A 23,245-nucleotide genomic window follows, 5' to 3' on the forward strand; every position below is an offset into this window, starting at 1 on the left:
CCATACATCCAACAGTCTTTAGCAGAATATTTTAGATTTAGCTGTATGCAAATCTACACAGGGGAAGGTGTTGGGTAGAAGGGCTTAAATCAGTCCTTTGCAAAGACTTCTCCAATTCTGTAACAAGTTAAACCCCCTTTTCCTGGAAAATGCTGCTTAGTTCATAAAGTAGTGATCAATAACCATGACGATCCTCTAAAAAACATTTTAAGTCCACAGGTACTGCCAGCATCTGGAAAAGTTGTAAACAGACACAGCAACAGCCCTTCTTTTCGGTTTGTTGCCGGGTCTCCCAGGGCCACTTGATCCCCTTTGGAAAGAACCTATTGTTTTCAGAAGCTCAGCAAGATGTGTGAATTCACTGGGTACATGTTAGAGAATATTTGGCAATGGGGTTAACACATCACGGTGATAAAATTTGAAACAGTCCCAATAATGCTCCTCTTGAATATCAAAATAACTTAAAATATTTTATCCTCTAAATGAGGCGTCATCTTCTGAAAAAACATTAGTGATCCTTTATAAAAGTCCCATATCTGATAAGGCTTATCCAGAGACACACCTGAAAGAAAAGGCTTTTTACAAAATATTAACAATTTTTGCAAATAAAGACTTCCTTCTCTCTTCCTCCTTTCTAGCCTGTTCTGAGCAACAAAGGCCTACCTCATTGCAATTGCATACATTGTATTATCAGAAAACTATCTAATTTAAACTGGTTATCACTCTTTAGCAAATAATTTTTTTCTGCATAAGGAAAGATCCCCATTTTCCTCTTGAAAAATGACTGAGACCAAGGTGACCATGTGAAATCCTCAATGAAGCCACAAACTAGTCCATGCAGCTTGATTTGAGGATTTTCTCTTTCTTCTTTACCGCAGGACAAACTTTTGACGAATCACATTCCTCCATCATGTTATTCTGATACATGTGCCTATTATCAGTCCAAAGAACGTTTCTAACCTTCCCACATCCCGGACTGGTTCTCGACGGGATGGACGTCCTCTTGATCGGGGCTGAGAATGCATTCTTCTCTTGTGACGCATTTTATGAATGACCTGATACAAGTCAATACTTTCATCGGGGGGAAATAGAAGACAAAGCTGGGTTCCACATTCAAGTTCAATTTCCTAGAACAGGAAAGTAGTAATTTACAAGACGAAAACAGGAGAAATTTTCAATAGACTTCTTGTATTTTCCTGAAGTACAAGAACAAAAACCGACTTGAAGACTTCCTTCTCAAAGCTGATGATCATACAGGATTCCAATAAACTTCCTTGAAAGGTTTTAAAAAACCTTTCAAAAGTGTTTTATGTATTTATATACGGGTACAAACTAAAAGTATATAATCTGCAAAGTTAAATACACAAATGCAGTTACTTAAAACTCTATGACAATCATCCTCTGCAAACAAAGGAATGTTTCTTTGTGCAAAATACAAAAATATCAGGACAAAGTTATCTACCTTAACTCAGCGGAGGAAAAACATGTTAGTGTGCCAAAATACATTACAAAACTACATTACAAAAACTACAAAGGGAGACTAATGTATGGCTTTTTAAAATGAAGATTTATTTTCAACCACCAGCAATTTCATTTATGAGTAATGAAAGCACACCGCTTCTGGTTCAAAGTTACATGTAGAAGATTCGGGTTTAAATCACTACACTTATAATTTCATTTGCAGACTTGAAAACCTGGGTACATATACTTTTCATATAGCTTCCTTCTGATTAGAAAACTTCAGCAAAGATGTTAAATGGCATTTCTAAAATTATACAAAGTGCAGTAAATAACATAATGAAAAACAATTTAAAATCAGGACCAGAATTTCTCATCAAAAACTTTTCTTTCAATTGTATTAAGTACCATATAAACCTACCTATCTTTCAACATTTATGGAGGTCTTACTAATTGGTCAAAACCACAGTGATTGTGAATTCCAAGTAAGAATATTTTCCCTTAATCTTTCACACGAATTCTTTCAAAAATGGCTTAAAAATGTCCTTCAATAAAATTCTCTAAAAGGAATGATTAAATGTATGTGTTTTAAATAATCAAGTAAGACAACAAACCTGTCCATCACGTCCAATCTTTACTGGCTTATGTTCATTCCAAGGATTGGTGAGATGAGCTGACTTAGTGAAGGGTAATTCACGCCTAAATACAAAGTAATACCAATTATATTCTTTTGCAGAATCCTTTAGGGACGTTATATTACTTCAGCAGTTAATCCTGATTTAAACATGACTAAAATTTAAAGAATTACTTAGGCTAGAAGCATTCATTCCCCAGAGAGAGAGCACCTTTAAGAGAAGGGTTCTTTCCACATTCTCCAGTGTTCTCAAAAATAAGCTAAATAATACAGTGTGTAAGAACATGAGCTTGGAAACCAAGACAGTTTGGGTTTAAACCCCAGCGCGTGCTCGCTCGCTCTCAAGCACTCTCTCTCTTCCTCCTCTGAGCCTGAGCTGAATTCTTCAGCTTATAAACAATGGTATCTCCACCTACACTTCATACCTGTTTTTAATAGTGTGCAAATGGAACGACATATAACATGTTTAGTTAGCTCGTTTCTGTGTAAACAAACCGCATTTTTTATTAACTAATCAACAAAGAGCTGAACCTTCATCAGATAGTTAATACCAAATGAAAGTAAGTGTCCCCTACCCTTCGTTCAGAACTGCTCTCCCAGATTCCAATTTCCTCTCTTTTTCAGGAAGACAATAGTTCCCTATCACCCATGGAATGGTTCTTGACAATACAAATGTTTATACGTACAAATTCGTATGTCTGCACATATGAATTATGCCCTCCACTTAGGTGAGTACTTATGTAACTTAAAGAAACTCAGGCTCTAAACTCTGAGCCATAGGGCAAAATGGTCTCACCAACTTAAAAGAGACAGCCTGTATTTTTATATTCTTTATCAACCTAGCATAATGCTAAATGCAATTCATTCCTATTAATTATCAAGGAATAATCAAGTTAACAGCACTTAACAAGGCATTATCTATGTGTGTGCAAAGTAATGCCAAATTAAATAAATGCGTTAAAGAATTATTTATTGTATCTACGATACACATGAAACTGCTCAGCCCAAAGACATAGAAAGAGGAGTAAGATAAAGAGCTGCTTGCATTCGTAAATTTCTTCCACAACTATCAAAGAAGAATAAACGAGCACATGAAAGTTTTGCTGGTCACATCTATTTTGGAAAGAAAGAAAATAATCAAAAAATGCTTCCTGGAAGAAGTAGCATATGGAATATGCCTGAAAGAAAAGTGACCCAGGAAAAGCCAAATGTAAAGAGCTAAGGAAGGGTTACGTTTGAAGCCATGAGAGAGCTTGAGCAAAGGTATAATGGAGAAGAAAAAACACAAACAACCTGGTCTAGTGGATAAGCTATATAGCCATTTGTTCTACTCTTACAACAATTTTCTTAAAGATGAATATAGGATGCTGAAATTTTATAACTTCTTTAAACTTTGGGGAAGAGTAAAGTGTATCTAAAGTTAACACAGTGGCATGCTCTGTGGTGGTGATCATGTGAATATATGGGGGAAGTGGGCTATGAATGATGGAAATACCCACTAGGTATTACTAAAAAGCTTGAATTCTTAGTGTAATAATATACATCTTACTTCACACACCAAAAGTGGCTCAAGAATGTATACCTATTTGTATACAAAATATATACACACATTTTTTTTTTTTTAACTTTTCAGCTCTTAGAAGTTAAAAGAAACAAGTCTATACCAAAGCCTAGGGTATCCAGAGGGAAATCTCTAGTAACAATTCTTTGTACTTTAATACTTTCTTAGATTTTCCCTCTAAATTGCCAGTTAAAAAACAGTTACAGGAGAGGAATAAATAACCTACAAGCCACCAAAATACAGGAAGTTACAAATTGTTCCTGCAGAAAGTTATCACTGTTATTTAAATATTAGCAATGAAATACTGAAGGACCAACATAAAACCACACACTGAGTTGGGTTGAGTCACTTGGGATTAAGCTTCTCGATGGCATTGGTTCTAACTAGATTCTACAGATATTTTTTTGTGTGTGTTGACAAATACATACCTACCAGAGTATCACCAAGAACTATGAGGCCCTAAGCAAAATAGGACTCAGAATGTATTTAGAGAAACTACAGGACCACAGTCATCGTAGTTATAGAATAAACATCCTAAAAGTTACCTTTTAAACTGACATGTGTAATGAAGACAACTACAGATGACCAGCTTTATTGTGAGTAATCCAAAGAACATGGAAGTAACTCGCTGATTTAAGGGGTTTGGTTAAGTGGGACAAATTTAACAAAAGAACATACAACTGTACGAAGGCTCTTATGTACTATATAGAGGTTTGGCTACTAAAGTTAAAAGAAATAATGGAGAAGTTCTAAAAGAAAAGAGAAAATGGGCTAAGTGGAATGAACATGGAAGGGGTGAGTATAAAATAGCATCAGTAGATGCTAATTTAATTCTGGACAAATGACATTTTATAGAGTATAGCCTTATTTAGAGGTAATTCCCAGTGATAACTTAAGTCACTTTTTATGGCTCCTCTCCTATCTGCTAACACGCACCATGTGATCTTAAACTTCAGTGTGCCTACAAAATACATGAGCCATCAGAAATTCAAGAGGTTCGAGGTGTGTCTTAAGATTCTGCATTTTAACGATCAGATACTACTGACACAAGTGGTCGAGAGACCACACCTAAATAAACTTAAGTCTAGTTATTATTAAATCCAAAGGGTGCTTAAATAAGTCTATCAAAACTATCATATCTGAAAAGAAAAAATATTGATAACAATTACTATTAATGATAGAAAGCCTTCAGCATGTATATTTAAAGTTTGATCCTCTTAACTGAACCAAATGTAATTCTCATTTTATACACAAAACTTAAGAATACAATAGACTTACCCAAGGAAATACCAACGTAATATTACATGCCCCTCAGAATTCTTCATTATAAAACTACTCTTGAACTAAGTGATGAGTATTTTAAAAATTAAAGTTGTAGTTTTTCTTTAAGAATATTCTTGAGGATACAGGAGTACTGATGCATAGGGGCACTTGTACCCCAATGTTTATAGCAGCACTCTCAACAATAGCCAAATTATGGAAAGAGCCTAAATGTCCATCAACTGATGAATGGATAAAGAAATTGTGGTTTATATACACAATGGAGTACTACGTGGCAATGAGAAAGAATGAAATATGGCCTTTTGTAGCAATGTGGTTGGAACTGGAGAGGGTTATGCTAAGTGAAATAAGTAATATAGAGAAAGACAGATACCGTATGTTTTCACTTTTATGTGGATCCTGAGAAACTTAACAAGAACCCATGGGGGAGGGGAAGGGAAAAAAAAAAAAAAAAAGAGAGAGGTTAGAGTGGGAGAGAGCCAAAGCATAAGAGACTCTTAAAAAATGAGAACAAACTGAGGGCTGATGGGGGGTGGATGATGGGTATTGAAGAGGGCATCTTTTGGGATGAGCACTGGGTGTTGTATGGAAACCAATTTGACAATAAATTTCATATATTTAAATAAATAAATAAGTAAATAAATAAATAAATAAATAAATCCTCAATAAAGAGAAAAAAAAAAGAATATTCTTGAGGTACATTCTTGAGGTACGTGGGTGGTTTAGTCAGTTAAGTGTCTGACTCTTGAATCCAGCTCAGGTCATGCATGATCTCATGATTTGTGGGAACGAGCCCTGCATCAGCATCTGCGTTGGCATGGAGCCTGCTTAAGAGTCTCTCTCTCCCTTTCCCTTTGCCCCTCCTCCCACTGGTGCACACTCGCTTGCTTTCCCCCTCTCTCTCAATAAATAAACATGAAAAAAAAAAAAAGAAAAGAATATTCTTGGGGCACCTGGGTGGCTCAGGCGGTTAAGTATGCAACTCTTGATTTTGGCTCAGGTCATAATCTCACTGTCATGAGATCAAGCCCCACATGGGGCTCTGTGCTGGGCATGGTGTCTGCTTAAGATTCTCTCTCTCACTCTCCCTCTGCCCCTCCTGCACACATGCTCTTAAAAAGAAAAAGAGAAAGAAAGAGAAAAAGAAAAAGAGAAAAGAAAAGGTAAAAGAAAAAAGAAAAAGAAAATTCTTTCCAGGTCAACATAAACGTAAGTACAATAAAGAAACTTTACTACCCAAAATTCTGTACAAAACGTTAGTATTTTGGGTTTGTACCTCTTGTTAGTGAACACATATCAAACAAGTTGGTAAAATAGCCAATAAGTCAGTGAGGAAGACAATATGTGAATAAATTAAGCTCACCTTCTGAAATTAAAAAACAAATTTCCTTATCAAGAATTGGGAAATGAAGGTTAATAGAACAAGTAACATTCAAAACAAAATTAGCTGCAACCAATTTAAAATGGGTAATTATTTTGTCTACTAATCCTAAGACAACATTATTTCCAAATACTTTCCAGTACCACCAATAATGTTTCTAGTCATAAAACCACAGACTAACAAACTTCTTTGGTTTTTATACATTTATAGACATCCAAATAAATAAGTCTATCTCTGCTAAGAAATAGCAAGCACCTTGTTTTCCCAAAAAACTGCTACCAGATCTTTAAATTTTATAATCTTAATTTGATTATAATAGAAGTATAACTTATTTATAACCTTAATTTCTAAAGAGCCATAAATTTTTATTTAAAAATCCTGGGTACAATGGAGTAGGGGAATTATCACCGACACCCTCACCAACCTAACACTGCATTCCAACATTATAATTATGCAATTTTTCATTTGTTTTTTCCATGTTGTCACATGGATAATTACTTCTGTGTATTACATTTAAGCGACAAACCATAATTCACTTAACCAGTTTCCTATATGGAAGAATTTAGATTGCTTCCAATTTTTCCCTATAGAAAGTAATGATGGGATGAGAAGTAATGATGATATATTTTTATGCAGTTTTGCTACTCTATCAACAATCAACCTAATATACTATTTTCACTGTATTATTGCTTATGTATGTTCACAGTTCTTCACTTTCCCATACATAAAAGTTTAACTCCTTTGGCTGGCCCACATTACTGTTCATCTCTATCTTTTATCATCTATTAAAAAAAAAAAAAAAAAGGACTCCCTACCCCACTCACATACCTTCCCCTCCCCACCCACCGCTTTACCATCTCCTAAGCCCCATGGCTTCTGCTTGTGTTTCCATGCTCTTCCTAATCTGCCTTCCAGACCAGATATGAATAGCATTTTTCACTCTTATCCAATTCTTCCATCCTCATCAAAATCCGATACCTAAGCTAATTTCAACTTATAAAAAAATACATATGGTCTGTTTCAAGTAATATTTTTTTACTGAAATTAATTTTATAGGCAATAGATGTGTACATGCCATATAAAGTTCACTCAAATACTTAGTTTTTTATGTTAAAATAACTTTCTAGGCCCAAGATGTAGCCGCTCCTGCTGGATGTGTCATGTCAGCAAACAGAAGCTTAGGTCTAACTTTTGTGTCCCTGTATGTGCTCAGCTTGACCAGAAATGCAGTATATCCAATCAGCCAATCCCCAAACACCAAGCCACCTTGAGTCTGGGCTTCTCACCCCAAATGAGGTTGACAACGTAGCCCTAGCTAGTAAGACATTTTCTATTTGTCTCTCTCTTGTTCTTTATCCTATAAAAGCTTTCTGGGATGCCTGGGTGGCTCAGTGAAGTGTCCCACTTTGGCTCAAGTCATGCATGATCTCAAGATTCTTCAGTTTGAGCTCTGCATGGGGCTCTCTGCTGACAGCTCAGAGCCTGGAGCCTGCTTCAGATTCTATATTTCTCCCTCTCTCTGCCCCTCCTCTGCTTGCACTCTGCCTCTCTCTCAAAAATAAACATTAAAAATATTAAAAGCTTTCTGCCTTCTGCCCCATTTTGCAGCTCTCCACAGGAGAGTGTCCATTTCATGAAGTGTTAAAGTTTGTATCACCTAAATTTACTTCTTTTATCACTTTCTAACAATGCATATTCAGTAAGAACATAACAATAGTTGTAATAACTCAGTTATTTCTAATAAACATATTTAAATCTTAATTACCATTTTCAAAATATAATACCAACTAAATATGTTTTGCTATTTCCTTAAGAAAAAGCACTTGTTCACAACTAAATTAGTTACCTCCAAAATATGGGCCAAGTTAAACAGTGGCTATTTTCCTATACCAGTTACTAAATGACACGTTAAATCACTAAAATCACATAGATCTATCCAGGTAACATTCCAAGCAACTGTCTAATTCATGACAAACTTACTGCTATATTACTAATACAGAGTACAAATAAACTACATAAAACTCCTGACTACATAAACCTTTGCCTTTACATCCTATAGGAGATATAAAGACAGTGAACAAGATAAGCAAAACGTATTGATGTTTAACTTTACTTTAACACTGTTAATTTTTTTGGATCCAAATCAGCCTAGGAATGAGTCCGAAAAAAGAGTGTAATCATCAGAGAGAATAAATTAAAGCTAAAAAACTGTGGAGTTTTAATATTAGTCCCAACTGGCAGCCATTTAGTGCAGATTTAATTATCTACACTAGAATGTATAATTTACCTGCAAATCCAGTCAATTTTAAAAACTCCTCCCAACATTTTAGCGTTCATTCCTGCTGGAAGCACCCAATGTATAGGAGATCCTCCATGATGTGACTCTGAAGAAAGTCTTGCAAATCCTAAGGGGATCAAATCACAATAAACAGGTGCCTAATATAAATGATGTTTTTACATATCCAAATTATTTTTATCCTTACCTTGAAATTTTCCACTCTCTCTGACAGAAAATATTAAGATAACACTCCTTGCAGATCTGAATGCAGCATTTAATTTCTTCTCATTTACTGGCAGCGTGGACCAAACACCCTACACAAATAACATAAAGATCACAGACTGAAATTAATGCAAATCTTTCACCACTGCAATTGTATCTGCAAAAGACCAAGGCTACTGATACTGTTGTATTTTAAATTTAAGTAAGCTATAATTAAGAAAGGTCTTACTTATCAGCTGTCAAAATAATGTGCTAATTTATTAAAAACTCAAGAAAAATATGGAGAAAATTCCCAACCTCAACAAAATCATTAAAGATTTTGGGGGAAGGATGTCAAATCTTATGAGATAGAATTCTACATAATAGAAACAATCACCTAGAATTATTTTAATTATCACAATGATTTACTGTGGGTAAAAACATGTTTGAAGGTGAATCACATCATGTACATTTTTCTCCTTAAACTGCTTAATCAAAATAATTAAAAATACTATATTGGTAAATTATAAGTGGGAAATTTCTGTCTGGTTTCTAGCATTTCTCATTTTTCCTATTTAAGTTCAAATTTTTAGACATTAATAGTTTGACTAAAAAAAGCCTCCGTTGTACACAGAGCAAGAACAAAGCTACTAATTTCTAAAGCATTGTAATCTATTACTTGTTCGTGAAAAAGATCAAAAGAAATAGCATGGTAAGGTAAGGCAGAAGCTGTAATTCAGTCTAGTCTTACAAACTAGATCTCATTCACACCAAGTGCTTAATTACTTCTGCCTAAATTCACTCTAGCAGAGAAACAGAATAAACTTCCACGGGATAGCTATTTGGTATATTATTCCATCTAGTTTGATGGATAATGAGAAATATAAGACAGTAATACTGACAAAATATGGTTTATAAAATTATTAATTTTCTAAAACTCAGTAGAGGCTATAATGATTCATTTTAAATCAAGAAAAGGAAAATTCTGTAACGGTGTAACAAATATAGGTATTTTAAAAGAAAATTCATATCTTACAACATCCTAACAGCAACTGGACATATCCTTTTTGTAAAGCCTTGCTTGGGTGGGCCTTTTAGCTAACTCTTTCTCTTTTCTTCTAAATCCAAGTGATATAAAATAAATAAGTAAGTCCAAGTGATGTCACTTCTAAAAATAAAAGAAACTCCCCATAAAAGAATGATTTCTTTTCAACAACATCAAGGTGTAAAACCAGCATCAATATGAAACAAAAAAGGGTTGTAGAAACTTTTAAAACGTTACTTCAGTAAGTTAGCATTTGAAAACAGAAACACAAAAATCCAAAAAAATACTCTTTTACAGTACGAAGTATAAAACATACATAATTCTTCAATATCAAATATTCTGACTTCTAAAATCACCTTCAAGACTGAAAAGAAAACTCAAATTACTATTAGGTCGCTTACATGGCCACAAAGCAGACCTTAAGTGGCAAGTGGGCTGTGGATCTTTAAAGCTCTAATGAAAATCACAGTATACCACTCAAGATACTCAAATCTACCTTCACACTTAAAATTTTCAAGACTGGGATAGTTTCAACAGAACTGATGCTAATACCTTAGCTTTGGCAAGAGACACATTCTCATGGTTGTTACTCTTTATGAGAAAAAATCTTGCATCCTGTAGGACATATTTGAGTTTACTGGTTTGATCTGAAAAAAAGAAACCCAAACTGATTAACCAGAAGCCATTATCACAGACGTGTAAGCTGTACTAACTGAAATTAGCCCTCTACAACCCAGCTAAACTTTTAAAATTCATAATCACCCATTCAACCTGGAAAGCTAAGCCACAACACATAATAGAGCAAAGCTAAGAAAAGACACCAGCATTCTGCAAGAAGTTAAACCTAATCTAGTGATGTTCCGATATATCAGATTCATATTTAAGTATGAAAATGGCTACAAATTTTATAGATTTCTTTTCCAAAATCATTCATTTAAATAGACGATTATGCTATTAAAAACATATATACTATCCACGGTGTCCAAAACCATAAAATATCCTGAGATTTTTGTTACTGTTCTAAAAGGTATGCAGTAAGAAGTAAATGTGGAGCTGTCTCTATGTAAAACTACATCATTAATTTTTTCTTTAATGCAATATATCAGAACATTACTACATTAAAACCAACTATTAATGGAGAACTAATAAGGCAAAATAATGACTTTATGCAGCATGCAATGAAAACAATTTCAAATTTAAATGATACCTTTTCGGACAGCACGAACGGAAGATGATAATTTCTCATGCTTCTTTTCTGAACCTGTATTTAGCCAAAGTACATTTGTTCAGATTGAGCTTTAATAGAGATAAGACAAAATTTCTACAGTCTTGTCACATAAAGTTCTCATTCAAGACAAATTATTCTTCCTGGCGCACCCACACACACAAAAAAATACTTCTCAATGTGTACGAGTGTTTTGTTTTTTGGGTTGTTTGGATTTTTAAAAAATAATGTATATTTGAACAGTTTCCCACTCAGAAAACTAGTCACTGAATCATCATCTTCCAAGAAAAAAAAAAAGTGAAATTCCACTTAAGCAGTAACAGAACAGGATTAAAATAATAAGAAAAAGCTTAGTTTTCTCTAGAATTATTACACTGAACATGCCAAAAATCAATACTAATGAACATCAACAAGTTCACACTAAACTACAGCCTCCACACTTTCTACAGCAAATTACATTAGAATCAGTCAGATATGACCACAAATGAAAGTAAAATGAGGATACCTGCATAGGACTCTGATGCAGAGCTTCCACTTCTATCAAAAACAATTGGAGAGATGCCTCTAGCTCTCTTCCTTTCCTTCTTTTTCTCATCTAAAAAGAATTCAAATGAGATTTTTAAAAACATTACAAGACAGGTACTCAAACAAGAACGTATCACGTGCCTGGTTTCTGCACAATCTCTAATAGTCATTGCTAATCTCTCCCTTGATCCCTCAATTTCCTCAGAAGGTGTTCCATTTCAAAGGTATTGTTCAAACACAGAAACATGTTTCTCCCACCAACTTAAATTAAAAACACATGGCCATAACTGAGAATGACTTATCCTATATATAAAGGTAGTCCTTTGAATAAAGTTTTCCAAGAGGGGGGGAAATCTGCAAATACAACTTTTGTTTCAGTAAAATATACTGTTTCTTTCATATCATATTTCATATCAGGTACCACTGTTCCAAGTCTCTCTCTAAAAAGTATACTATCATTCTTCATTACAATTCCAACTCTGATTCTTAGGTGTCTGATGAGCCCTAGAACCCAAAGGTTTTCAATGTAAAAAAAACTAATAATAATACACTAGAGTAAGTTGGTGATTGCTTTTCTGGTTGCCACTGCTTGCTCATGTGTCTTCGAGGTCATTCTTCTTGTCCACTTCCTTCTTGGATTACTGGTCTTTTCTTCAAATTCAATTTAAAGTTTATTCCTAAAATCTTACTGATAGCATATGTATTTCTACTAAAAAGCTGGGAATCTTCAGTGGATCCAAAAAGTTTACATTACCGGTCAGTGAAGAACCATTTTAATTTGGAACTTCATTAAGCTTAAAAACAAAGACCTAAAATGGACTAGGCTCTCCTGTCTCTGTTTATTGGTATTTTAATTATACCATTATAAGCTCTTTTACTTTTCAGCTAGGAAATAAGAAGGAATAAATATGGAGAGAAAATGCACGAATTTATTTGTATAAAAACAGCAGAAAAATGATCAATGATCCCGCATAAAATTTTATATTATAGAATGACTATAAAGAGTTACCTACTTAAAAAGATTTAGCTAAATTATCTCCTTAATCCTCATAACAAACTCATGCAACACTTAAAGCCATTATTCGCATTTATTGAAAAGGAAACAGAAAAGAGGAGTGGTTAAGCAACATGGCCAGGGTCCCAGTTTCTGGGTGCAGAACCTAGTTCAAATGCAAGTCCGCTTTAAGCCCTGAGCTCTCTTCTTAGGAGCAAACAGAAAAAGTATTTTACTACTGAATGGGGCTTCCAGATCTAACTAGTCTGGAGATGGAAAATCCCAAAGACATTCTAAATTCCTTTTCTTTTAGTTTAAGCATCTTTCCCTTTTTTTATGTTCTGCGGCCTCTCCAAATAGACATAACAATAAGCTTGTGAGTGAGGCTGGTTTTCCTACTGGAGGGCTGAAAGAGAAGAGCAAAGCAGCACATATAAGCACAATTACAAAGCCAAGCCCATTTAAAGCTAGCATCCCTCGGGGGCATAATGGTATCTCAAATAACCAGCTATAGATAAAAGCATTTGTTTCCAGGCTTGCCTGCTTTAAATAATACCCAACTTTCAAAAGTTTTAAGAATCCTTTCCCTCAGGGCAAACTAGAAGACTTCAACTGAACAGACTGAAGCTTTTTAGTATAAAATGGCTGAAAATCTCACCCAAATAGATGAGAGTCAGGAGGTTCAAATCCTAAATCTCTCTCATACATGTCTGTTTTGTTCACTGACTACACATTCCTACATAGTGCCTGGCACTCAGCAGAAACCCAATTCGGTGACTCAATGAATAGGAAATTCACAGAGATTAAAAGTAAAACCTTGTTAAATTTTTATTTAAAAAGTCTAGCATGTTTTATCATTTTTTTCTCTTTGAATATGTAGGAGTCTAATAAGCATTATGAACTGATCACTAATGATAATACACCTCTTGCTGCTGCTTAAAAACAATACTTTATGGTTCAATCTCACTAACATGATACAGGAAAAAAGAAAAAAGAGAAGCAGAGTTAAGACCCTGCCCAACTGTTACTTTTTTTTAAGAGAAAGCTTCTAAACTTTTAAAATAAATACCATTAGAAATAACTCCCACTGCTCTTAAGAGTTTATGATCGCCTCTTCCAACTACTATTTTCAGATCAAAAGAACAATGAAAGTCACCTAACAAATAAACCTTTAATGACCACCAAATGTCACTTTTATAAAGAAGTTACCAAAGATTCTGAGAAAAAAAATAAGGTAAAATAAACTAGAATCAAGAAAATTCATGACACAGAAACTAAACTGTGATCCCCCATGTTTAAAAATAGACATCTCCTAATTAGGGAGTTCCAAATCCACCCCCATTTTTCTTTCACACATTATGATGAGAAACTACTCCACGATAAAGAGTAACTTCCTGCCCACAATACAGTCTCTGAAACATGTCTCACATAAGGGATCTTCCAAAGACAATAGTTCCCTTTAATAAGGAAAGTAAGAATTCCAGGTATCTCTTTTATAATAATAAATCTCTTCTATAAATAGTTTTGATATCAAGCTTCATGAAACTATTGGTTACCACTGAATTTGAAATGTCTTATCCACAAAAATATGTATTATTAAGCACCTTGATACAGTATCAGCAGCATCTCTAAGAGCTTATTAAAACTGCAGATTGTTTCAAGTCCTACCCAATTTAAATAAGTCACCTTTGTTTGACTTAAATAAGACATACAAGAAATATTGTTCATAACATGGATATCAAAGATGGCTATAATAAAATATCCTCTACCCCACAGATGTTTCTTACAGTCGTCACAATAAATGAACATTCGTTCCATATTGTCAATGCACTTTTTGTTTTCCATTCATTATTATAAATTACAAAAAAATACATCATCTCATCAGTTTGCAAAAAGTATAATGGGAGAACAGAATTAAAGATTCTACAAATTTTGGGGCCCCTGGGTGGCTCAGTGGGTTAAGTGTCTGACTTCAGCTCAGGTCATGACCTCACAGTTTGTGAGTTTGAGCCCAGAGTTGGGCTCTGTGCTGACAGCTTAGAGCCTGGAGAGCCTGCTTCAGATTCTGTGCCTCCCTCTCTCTGTTCCTCCCCCACTCACACTCTAAGTCTCCAAAAAATAAATAAACCTTAAAAAAAAAAAAAAAAAAGATTCTGCAAATTTTTATATCAAACTTAACTTCCCATCAATTCCGTTTAACTCTTTAAATCTCTTAAAATCCTGTCTAAACTCTGAAACCTAGAACTCCAGTAAGCAAAAGGTTGAAAGCACTTCAGTTGCCAATCACTAGAAAATAGCTGGCCATTTGCTCTATCACCTATACAATTTTAAGAATGTGACTTACTAACAATGTACTATCAAAATGATAAAACTCTATTAATAATGAAATTGTAACTATTCTGTAATAACAAAAGAATAGAATTGTTCTTATATTCCAAAGTTTAGTTCATTTAGTATATATAGCAGATCTGGCTGCATTTTAACATAAGACAGTCATGACAGTATGTGTAACCATCATATAATGCCAAGGGTTCTTTTAAGTACCCTGATCTCTCCTTGTTGTACTCTGAATTTTCCCCCAAAAGATGGTCCCCTCTTAGCCTCATGACTGCAACTACCTACCATTCCTATATTTACATCTCATTGATCAGACAGGGATAAAGTGGTAGGACATGCAGTATTGAAGGAATAACCCAAGACAACTCTTAACCAATCTCCCCACAAGAATCTTACACTCTTATTTTCCACCTCTTGTACTTTTACACCAGCCTTTGGGCTGCAAGTCTGTCAATCCACAGGTATAGAATTGGAAAAACAGTGTGTGTTCCCAAGAGAAAAAGAAAGTTGTTTTGATTTCTATTGCCAAATGACAGAAATCTACAGGTATCAGATATAGAAATACTGTAATGCCAACCAGACAGGTTCCATGTCAGTATCAAGGAGATCAGGTAACAGTGTTTAAACAAACTGCTGACAGGTATGAAAACCTAAGAATTTATAACCTTAAAACCTGAAATACATTTCCATAGAGAAACAATCAGACTTGCATTCATTTAGAATACAATATGAAGTTGGGAAACACATTTACTAAGATATGTAAACCTTACTCAAATGTATTTCTAATACTCAAAGGCATATAATTGTAAAAAAATCATGAGACAGTCTTATTAACATCCTACATCTCTAAATATTTTATAATTCAATTTAAGTATGTTCAAAAATAAAATCAGGTCAATTTTTTTTAAGAGAAACTTATATATACAAAGAGTAGTACCTGATCCATCTGTGCCTGAACCAGATCTGACAGATCCATCTGTGAAGGAAACGGATTCAGAATCAGAGTCGCTAGCTTCACTTCGAGTGTCATAATCATTTCCCTCTTCCTTCTGGTCTCTCTCATCCTGTTCATATTCTTCTTCTTCCTCCTCCTCCTCCTCTTCTTCCTCCTCCTCTTCCTCCTCCTCCTCCTCCTCCTCTTCTCCATCGTCGTCCACTTCTTCATCTTCCTCCGCATCTTCTTCTACCTCTTCATCTTCTTCCACATCTTCCACCCCTTCCTCCTCATTCTCAGTGTTGTTGCCTTGCTCATCAGAAGAACCACTGCTGCCAGTCTCATGGTCAGAGCCATATTCTTCAGAGTTAACTTCTTCCTTAGAAGATTGGCTGGATCTGCTTGCACGTCTATCCACTTCAAGCCCAATTCTCTGATGTTTAAAGAAAAAGGGAATCAGCAGTCATATAACAGATAAAGTCAGACTGAATAAATAGTTCTAATGCCTCAAAAAGAATTGCTTTCTGTTTTATATCTGCAATAACATTTACTACCTCAGAACCATCTGGTGTAGGGGATTTGGTCCTCCTTTCGGGATCCCTTTTCCGGAGACAAGTTTTTTCAGGCTGACTCTTATAAGGTTCTCTAGAAGCACTGCTTGACAAACGAATCTTCCGATCAGCTTCTAGACGCTTGCTTCTTTCAGATCTTTGATATTCCTCATTTTTATACTCTGCAACTGACTTTCCCTTGGTACTAACTATTCTTTTGTTATTGCTGACAGATGAGCTCAGTGGCTTAGAAATCAACTGTCTTGAATGAAGAGAAGGCTTTTGCCGCTTGATGTCAGTAGATTCCATTCGGTCACTTTTTCTTTTTGATCCTTAAAAATACAATTTAAAGAACACATGTAAGTGTTTTATGTCTTCTATTTATTTCACCAAAGATTAACAGAGAGTATGTATCAGAGAGAAAAAAGAGCTCTTATCTTTAAAATGTCTTCTGAAATATTTTTACTGCAAAGTTAATCATAAACCATAGTTTGCAAATACTGGAATAAATTCATGTATTTGAGAAATTTCACACGTTTGAAAAGAAATAGATTACTTTTATTCATATTAAACTGGGTACCACAGTTTGTAATGATTGCACACTTTTGGTGTTAACTGACCCCAGGAACAAGAGCAAAAGCAAAGTCACTTTCTTAATAAATTAAATCTCTATTTAAACTTTTTAGGGACACCGGAGCAGCTCAGTTGGGTAAGCATCTGACTCTTGATTTTGGCTCAGGGCACGATCTCACAGTTCATGAGTCTGAGACCATGTCAGGCTCTGAGCAGACAACACTGAACCTGCTTGGATCCTTCTCTCTTCCTCTCTCTTTCTCTCTGCCCCTTTTCCTGGCTCACTCCTTCCCTCTCTCTCAAAATAAATAAAACATTTTTTAAAAATTTCAATAAAAAAAAACCTTATTTTAACAAAAAATTTTAAAATATTACATACCCTTTTTCTCGTTTTTATCTTGTTCACTCTCTGGATTATACAGTTCATCATCCTGTTCTGGTACTTCAGTCAAAATGTCATCTAGAACATTAAGTTCTCCATCTGAAAGCAGGAAATTAAAAATAGGGAAAAATCATTACCATTAAGCATTTATCTTTGACTATGTTGGGTCTATGTAAATATGGAAACATAACCGTCAAAGATCTTTTATTTCAGGATCAAGACACGACAGTAATTCTATAAAACCATACAAGATAAAGGACATGATACAGAACTCTGGACTACAAAGCCAGGAGTAGTTAGTGTACACCCACTCCATAGGGTATGAAAGGACATAGTGGAGTACAAGAGAAAATGTTAAAAACTTCTATATCTGTACTTCAACCTCTAATTTCTCATTTTTGTAACTGCTTTAAAATGTGCATAAAAAATTAGAACAGAAATACTTGTGTGTAACATAAACACACACCTACCAAGGATGGTGAGTACTCCTCACAACCTACTTATTGATTACCAAGAAAAAAATAATTTTACAGTGGAGAAACCTGGCAGATTCTAACTTAACCAAGTAATCAAAATTAACATCACCAGCAGTATGTCAAATCAGTATTACAGACTTGGCATGATGCACTAAGAATAAAACAATTCTGTGATATTCCCAGCCAAAATGCAAACTCTGGGGGTGCCTAGGTGGCTCAGTCGGTTAAGCATCCGACTTCGACTCAGGTCACAATCTTGAGGTCCATGGGTTTTGAGCTGCGCATTGGGCTCTGTGCAGACAGCTCAGAGCCTAGATCCTGCATCTCCCTCTCTTTCTGCCCCTCCCCCTCTCATGCTCTTTCTCTCTCAAAAAAAAAAAATTAAATTAAAAAAATGCAAAAAAAATGCAAACTCTGAACCTATACTTAAGGAAACATCAAACTGAAACAAAGGGTCATGAAATAATACCAATCCGCTAATACCAATCCACTAAGAAACTACTCCAGATTAAAAGACTTAAGAGACACAATAACTGAACAACGCACACGACAGGGAAACTAGTGAAATTTAAATAAGGTCTGTAGAGTATGGTACCACTCTGTTAATTTCCTGATTTTGATACTACTATAGTTAAATTAAAGAAAATCCTATTTCTTAGTATTAGGGACGAAGAAACACCGTGTCTAAAACTGGCAAACAGTTCAGGAAAAAAGTGTGTCTACATATGCATATATCCACATATATACACAGAAAGAGAGAAGAGAGAATGAATTCAAGAAAAACGATATGGTAAAAAGTTAACATTTGTGGAATATAATTCAAAGATAAAAAAAATTTTTGTACTATTCATTTATCTATTCTGTCCAAAATATGTCAAAATAACATTAAAAGTAAAAAAAAAGTACTGATGTGCTACACAATCAAAAACGTTTGAAACTGCTGGTATCAACTCTGAAAAGTGTAACTTGTTCAGTCAAGAGAACTACTGACTACAATTAACGCGCTGAATGATCATGAAAACCTACAACTCAGTTTTGTCACTGCATCCCCACGTATACAACAGGACAAAGTAAGTTCTAAGAAATACATGCAAATATTTACCACCTTAAATTGATTTTTTTTAAATAATACACTAAAATTAATGGTAAATGCTTTGAACACTTAAGTATTCTGGTGTCAAAAATATCTTTCCAAATTCAAGGTGTGGTAAAGAGAAATGTGAACTCATAAACGTTGATGGGTTAGGACAATTACATTTATGGTTCAAGCCAAAAAGCAAAGCCCGTTCAAAAGTATAGCAAGCATGGAGCCACCTGGATGGCTCAATTGGTTAAGCGTCCAACTTCCTCTCAGGTCATAATCTCACAGCTCGAGCCCCACATCGGGCTCTCTGTCAGCACAGATCCCCCCCTTTGGATCCTCTGTCCCGTTCTCTCTCTGCACACACACTCTCTCTAAAATAAACATTTTTTTTTAATTAAAAAAAAAAAAGTATAGCTAGGGTTACTTTTTTATATATATAGCAAGGGTTATTAACCTGACCTGAGGTCTATAAACAATTAAATCAGACTAAAATATCTCCAAAGGGAGACAGAAATCAGTGACTGAAGAGAACTAAAACACAATGTAGGCATGATAGGAAAGTAAGCAAGGTTACTTACATAGGATACAGGAAAAAGTAACATCTCAGTATTTGGAGTCAAACACAGTTTCTGTGTAAGACATCAAAAGTGACACTGCCTGGAATGGCACAGCAATTCCTTTCTTTGGGTGGTTAAGAGTATACTTTACTGTTTTTCTAAAATATATACATCATATGAATTTTTATTTACTTCTAGCTCTCTGATCAGTGAAACACTGGATCCAACAGATGTTCACAGAATTAACTATATTTCTGAACAACAACAATTATCACAATGAAATAAGCAATTAAGTAAACATAGTGCTACACACATCTTTTCATGAAATCACTAATTCCATTAGTAGAAAGAACAACCCAAAAGCCTGAACATTCACCTTAAATTATATACTTTATATGTGCTAAACCTAACACAGAATGAACTGTACAGGTTAATTTAAATCAATATAAATTTCAGGCATGAAATTAGATCATGGTTTCCCTATTAAAAAAAAGGTCATTATTGTTTTAAAAAGCCTTAACAAATAAGTGTATTAATCAAATGTAGAGACTGGTTGCAGTTTTAAAAAGCAGCTACAGGGGCACCTGTGTGGCTCAGTCAGTTGAGCACCCCGCCTCGGCTCAGATCACGAACTCACAGACTGTGACTTCGAGCCCTGCATTGGGCTCTGTGCTGACAGCTCAGAGCCTGGAGCCTGCTTCGGATTCTGTGTCTCCCTCTCTCTCTGCCCCTCCCCTGCTCATGCTGTCTCTCTCTGTCTCAAAAAATAAATAAAAACATTAAAAAAAATTTTTTTTTAAGTAGCTACAAATTTTTAACACAACAAATATTAACCAGTGCTTCCTTTTTTTTCTTTTAACATTTTACCACTTTTACATATATCCTATATACATAAATGAATCACCTAAGGTATGTTTTATCATCCATTACTTCAGATAAAGAAAAGGAAGCTCAAAAGTGCCAGGTGACCAAATTCACTTGTCTAGAAACAGTTGGGGGTACAAGCCTCCAGTTTAGGTTTTCTAAAATCTATAGTTAAATTAGAAGGGAAGTACTAGTAAAATCTTTAAACAAAGTATAAGGGCACAAAAAAAATGCAAAATATTATTAAAAAGTAATGTGCACTAGATTAATTTCAATTAATGCACCAGAAAGCCCTGTATGAGTGACACTGTAACATCTTGAAATTTACTTAGGATCAAACACTACATTCTCACTTGATGGTCTACAAATTTTTATGTATTATACTCCGTGACATCAATAATCTAACTGTGGTTTTATCACAGTATTGGCAAACTAAGGCCTGCAGAACAAATTCAGCCTATGGCTTGCTTTTTTTAACCAGTAAGGTAAAAATAAGAATGGTTTCTGCATCTTAAAGGTTGTGTTTTAAAGGGGGGGGGGGAGGGGGGGACAGACACACAAAAAAATATGTGACAAACCCTTCTGTGGCCCACAAAGCCTAAAATGTCATTTATTATATAACTCTTTACAAAATGTTTGCCAACCCCTAATATAAATGACATTTTTTTAATGTTTTTTTGAGAGAGAGAGAGAGAAAGAGAGAGAGCACGTGTGAGCGCACATGCACGTGAGGAAGGGCAGAGGAAAAGGGAGAGAGAGAATCCCAAGCAGGTCCCATGCTGTCAGCACAGAGCCCAACACAGGGCTTGAGCTCTCAAACCATGAGTTCATGACCTAAGCCAAAACCAAGAGTCCCTAAAATGAACTAATTATAAAGAAAATGAAGATTATTTAAATATTCTCAGAAACTACCACTGCTGAATACTAATCATCACTGCCATATCCTTTTTGGAAAAAAAAAAAATAGTTCTAACATAAAATAACACCCACTAGTTCTCTAGCATGACCTTTAAACTACCTTAACAAATTTAATTTTTATTTTAATTTTTTAAATAAACCTTTAATAAAGAGTTTTAAATCACTCTTTGCCCTAAAATTATACACTAATATACTGTATAAATATTCATATACATTCAGTTCCTTCATAGTAGCTTGACAGCACCCAACCTAAGAATATTAATACTAAAATGAACAAAGATTAGTAAATGTCATTAAGAGTTCCATGAACATACAATTCATATGCTACAAAAATAACTCATAGAAGTATATACTTCTATGAGATAAAGCACTTCACAATGTTTTTTGAAAAATCTACATAAAGAATACGGTATTTTTTTAAAGCTATTTTAAAAACTCAAAAACTGTTCAAGGTTTCACAACATAATGAATTTTGTCACAATGAATTAGCTCACACGAAACAAAATTACTCATTAAACAGTATTTCTATTTACAGCTAAAACTCAAATCCATCCAAAGTTATACCCTAACAACTTGCATGAATCTAGCTCTTGGACACTGTTTTGAAAACTTTAAGGATTTAATTTAAAAATCCAGACCTTGCATTTTTTGAACGGACTATTTGGTCTTTACGGATCCAGATTCTCACCTGAAAGCAACCAGCTGGAGCAGTCCTGATAGTCTTCTGTTAAGACACAGAGAGGTAGTAACATGTCAAGGCTTTGCAAGAGACAATCTGGGTTTATGCCGGATGAATACGTGCATTTACAAATACTGCTTGCACACAGACCGTGCTTGCTCTTTTCCTTTTGTTAAACCTAATACCTACCATTAACTATTAAAGAAGTACTTTATCTGCTGGACCCTAGTATGCATAAAAGCCTGCAACTCATGAATAACAATGTTAAATAACTGCAAATAAGCTTAATATGCATGATATTTTGTGAAAGAGTAGAAACAGTAAGGAGGACAATCGTACTCAACTCTAGTTGATTAACTGCCTTGACAAAATTCAAGCACCATGTTGTCAGATCTTCCAAATTTTCAAGGATTCCCAAACTCAGATTTTCATGTGGACTTAAATGATGGACTTAAACATTGTCTCAAAAACAACACAAAGCGGCTTGCTGCTAGCTTGACTCCTCTGTAGAAGTGCAATCATCTGTGAATGTTTTGCATTCACAATATATGATGTATATGAACCTCATTATCATCACTGGTGCAAACTAGCACAATCTTAGTTACCGTCACAATTACCAAACTGAGTTTTCCAGGGATATAGGAGGCAAAAGAAAATAAAAACAATCATTGTTTTAAAGCTTGTTCAAAAATTTTCAAGATGTTAGGACTAACAAAACTTCTTTTTTATTGTTTTATTGGGGGATTTTTTTTTAAGTTTATTTATTTTGAGAGTGCATGAGTGAGGATGCGCATGATGAGTACATGCAGGCGTGCATGGGTTAGGGATAGAGAGAGGGAGACCGAGAATCCCAAGCAAGCTCCACACTGTCACACAGAGCCCACTGAAAGAGATCGTGACCCAAGCCGAAATCAAGAACCAGAAACCCAACCGACATGGCCACCCAGGTACCCCAGTTTGTTTTACATAATCATGGGAAAATGGAAATCTAACTGGCTTTCAAAGTACTTTAACCACCAGAAGGTTAGGTATATAACAAGAATTCCAGAATGCAGCCCACAGAACTGAAGTGACATAACAAAAATCTCACAACTATGCATACAAATGTAGTGCTCTTTCCATTATACCAGAATTACACTTTAATCTTGCAATTCCTGGCCCAGGAAGGCCACCAGCCTTAACTCCAGGGATATCAGTGTAGAAAATTAACCTTTATCTGAGAAAGCAGCCCATTGTTTTGGACCTGGAAACTTCTGGGTCAGGAGATACAAAGTGCTATTTATTTGAGGGTCGGGAACAAAGACCTA

General features: G+C 34.9%; 1 protein-coding gene across 7 annotated transcripts in view; it reads right to left on the reverse strand.

Moving 5' to 3' along the window:
- Positions 1-23,245, reverse strand: part of YTHDC1 (YTH domain containing 1) — a 35,309-nt gene that overhangs the window by 8,281 nt on the left and 3,783 nt on the right. For 3 of the 7 annotated variants that reach the window (XM_003985312.5, XM_006931083.4, XM_011281848.4), the window contains exons 2-11: positions 17,358-17,459; positions 16,409-16,737; positions 15,858-16,287; positions 11,570-11,659; positions 11,047-11,100; positions 10,392-10,486; positions 8,799-8,907; positions 8,603-8,720; positions 2,073-2,157; positions 961-1,127 (exon numbers count right to left, since the gene is read on the reverse strand). In XM_003985312.5, the coding sequence (XP_003985361.1) occupies positions 961-1,127; positions 2,073-2,157; positions 8,603-8,720; positions 8,799-8,907; positions 10,392-10,486; positions 11,047-11,100; positions 11,570-11,659; positions 15,858-16,287; positions 16,409-16,737; positions 17,358-17,459 (1,579 nt within the window). Of the gene's footprint in view, positions 1-960; positions 1,128-2,072; positions 2,158-8,602; positions 8,721-8,798; positions 8,908-10,391; positions 10,487-11,046; positions 11,101-11,569; positions 11,660-15,857; positions 16,288-16,408; positions 16,738-17,357; positions 17,460-21,947; positions 21,984-23,245 lie in introns of all 7 variants that reach the window. The other 4 variants (XM_019829412.3, XM_019829413.3, XM_019829414.3 and 1 more) reach the window with 3 other exon arrangements.

The sequence above is a fragment of the Felis catus genome, chromosome B1 (assembly GCF_018350175.1).
Source record: "Felis catus isolate Fca126 chromosome B1, F.catus_Fca126_mat1.0, whole genome shotgun sequence".
Taxonomy (NCBI): Eukaryota; Metazoa; Chordata; class Mammalia; order Carnivora; family Felidae; genus Felis; species Felis catus.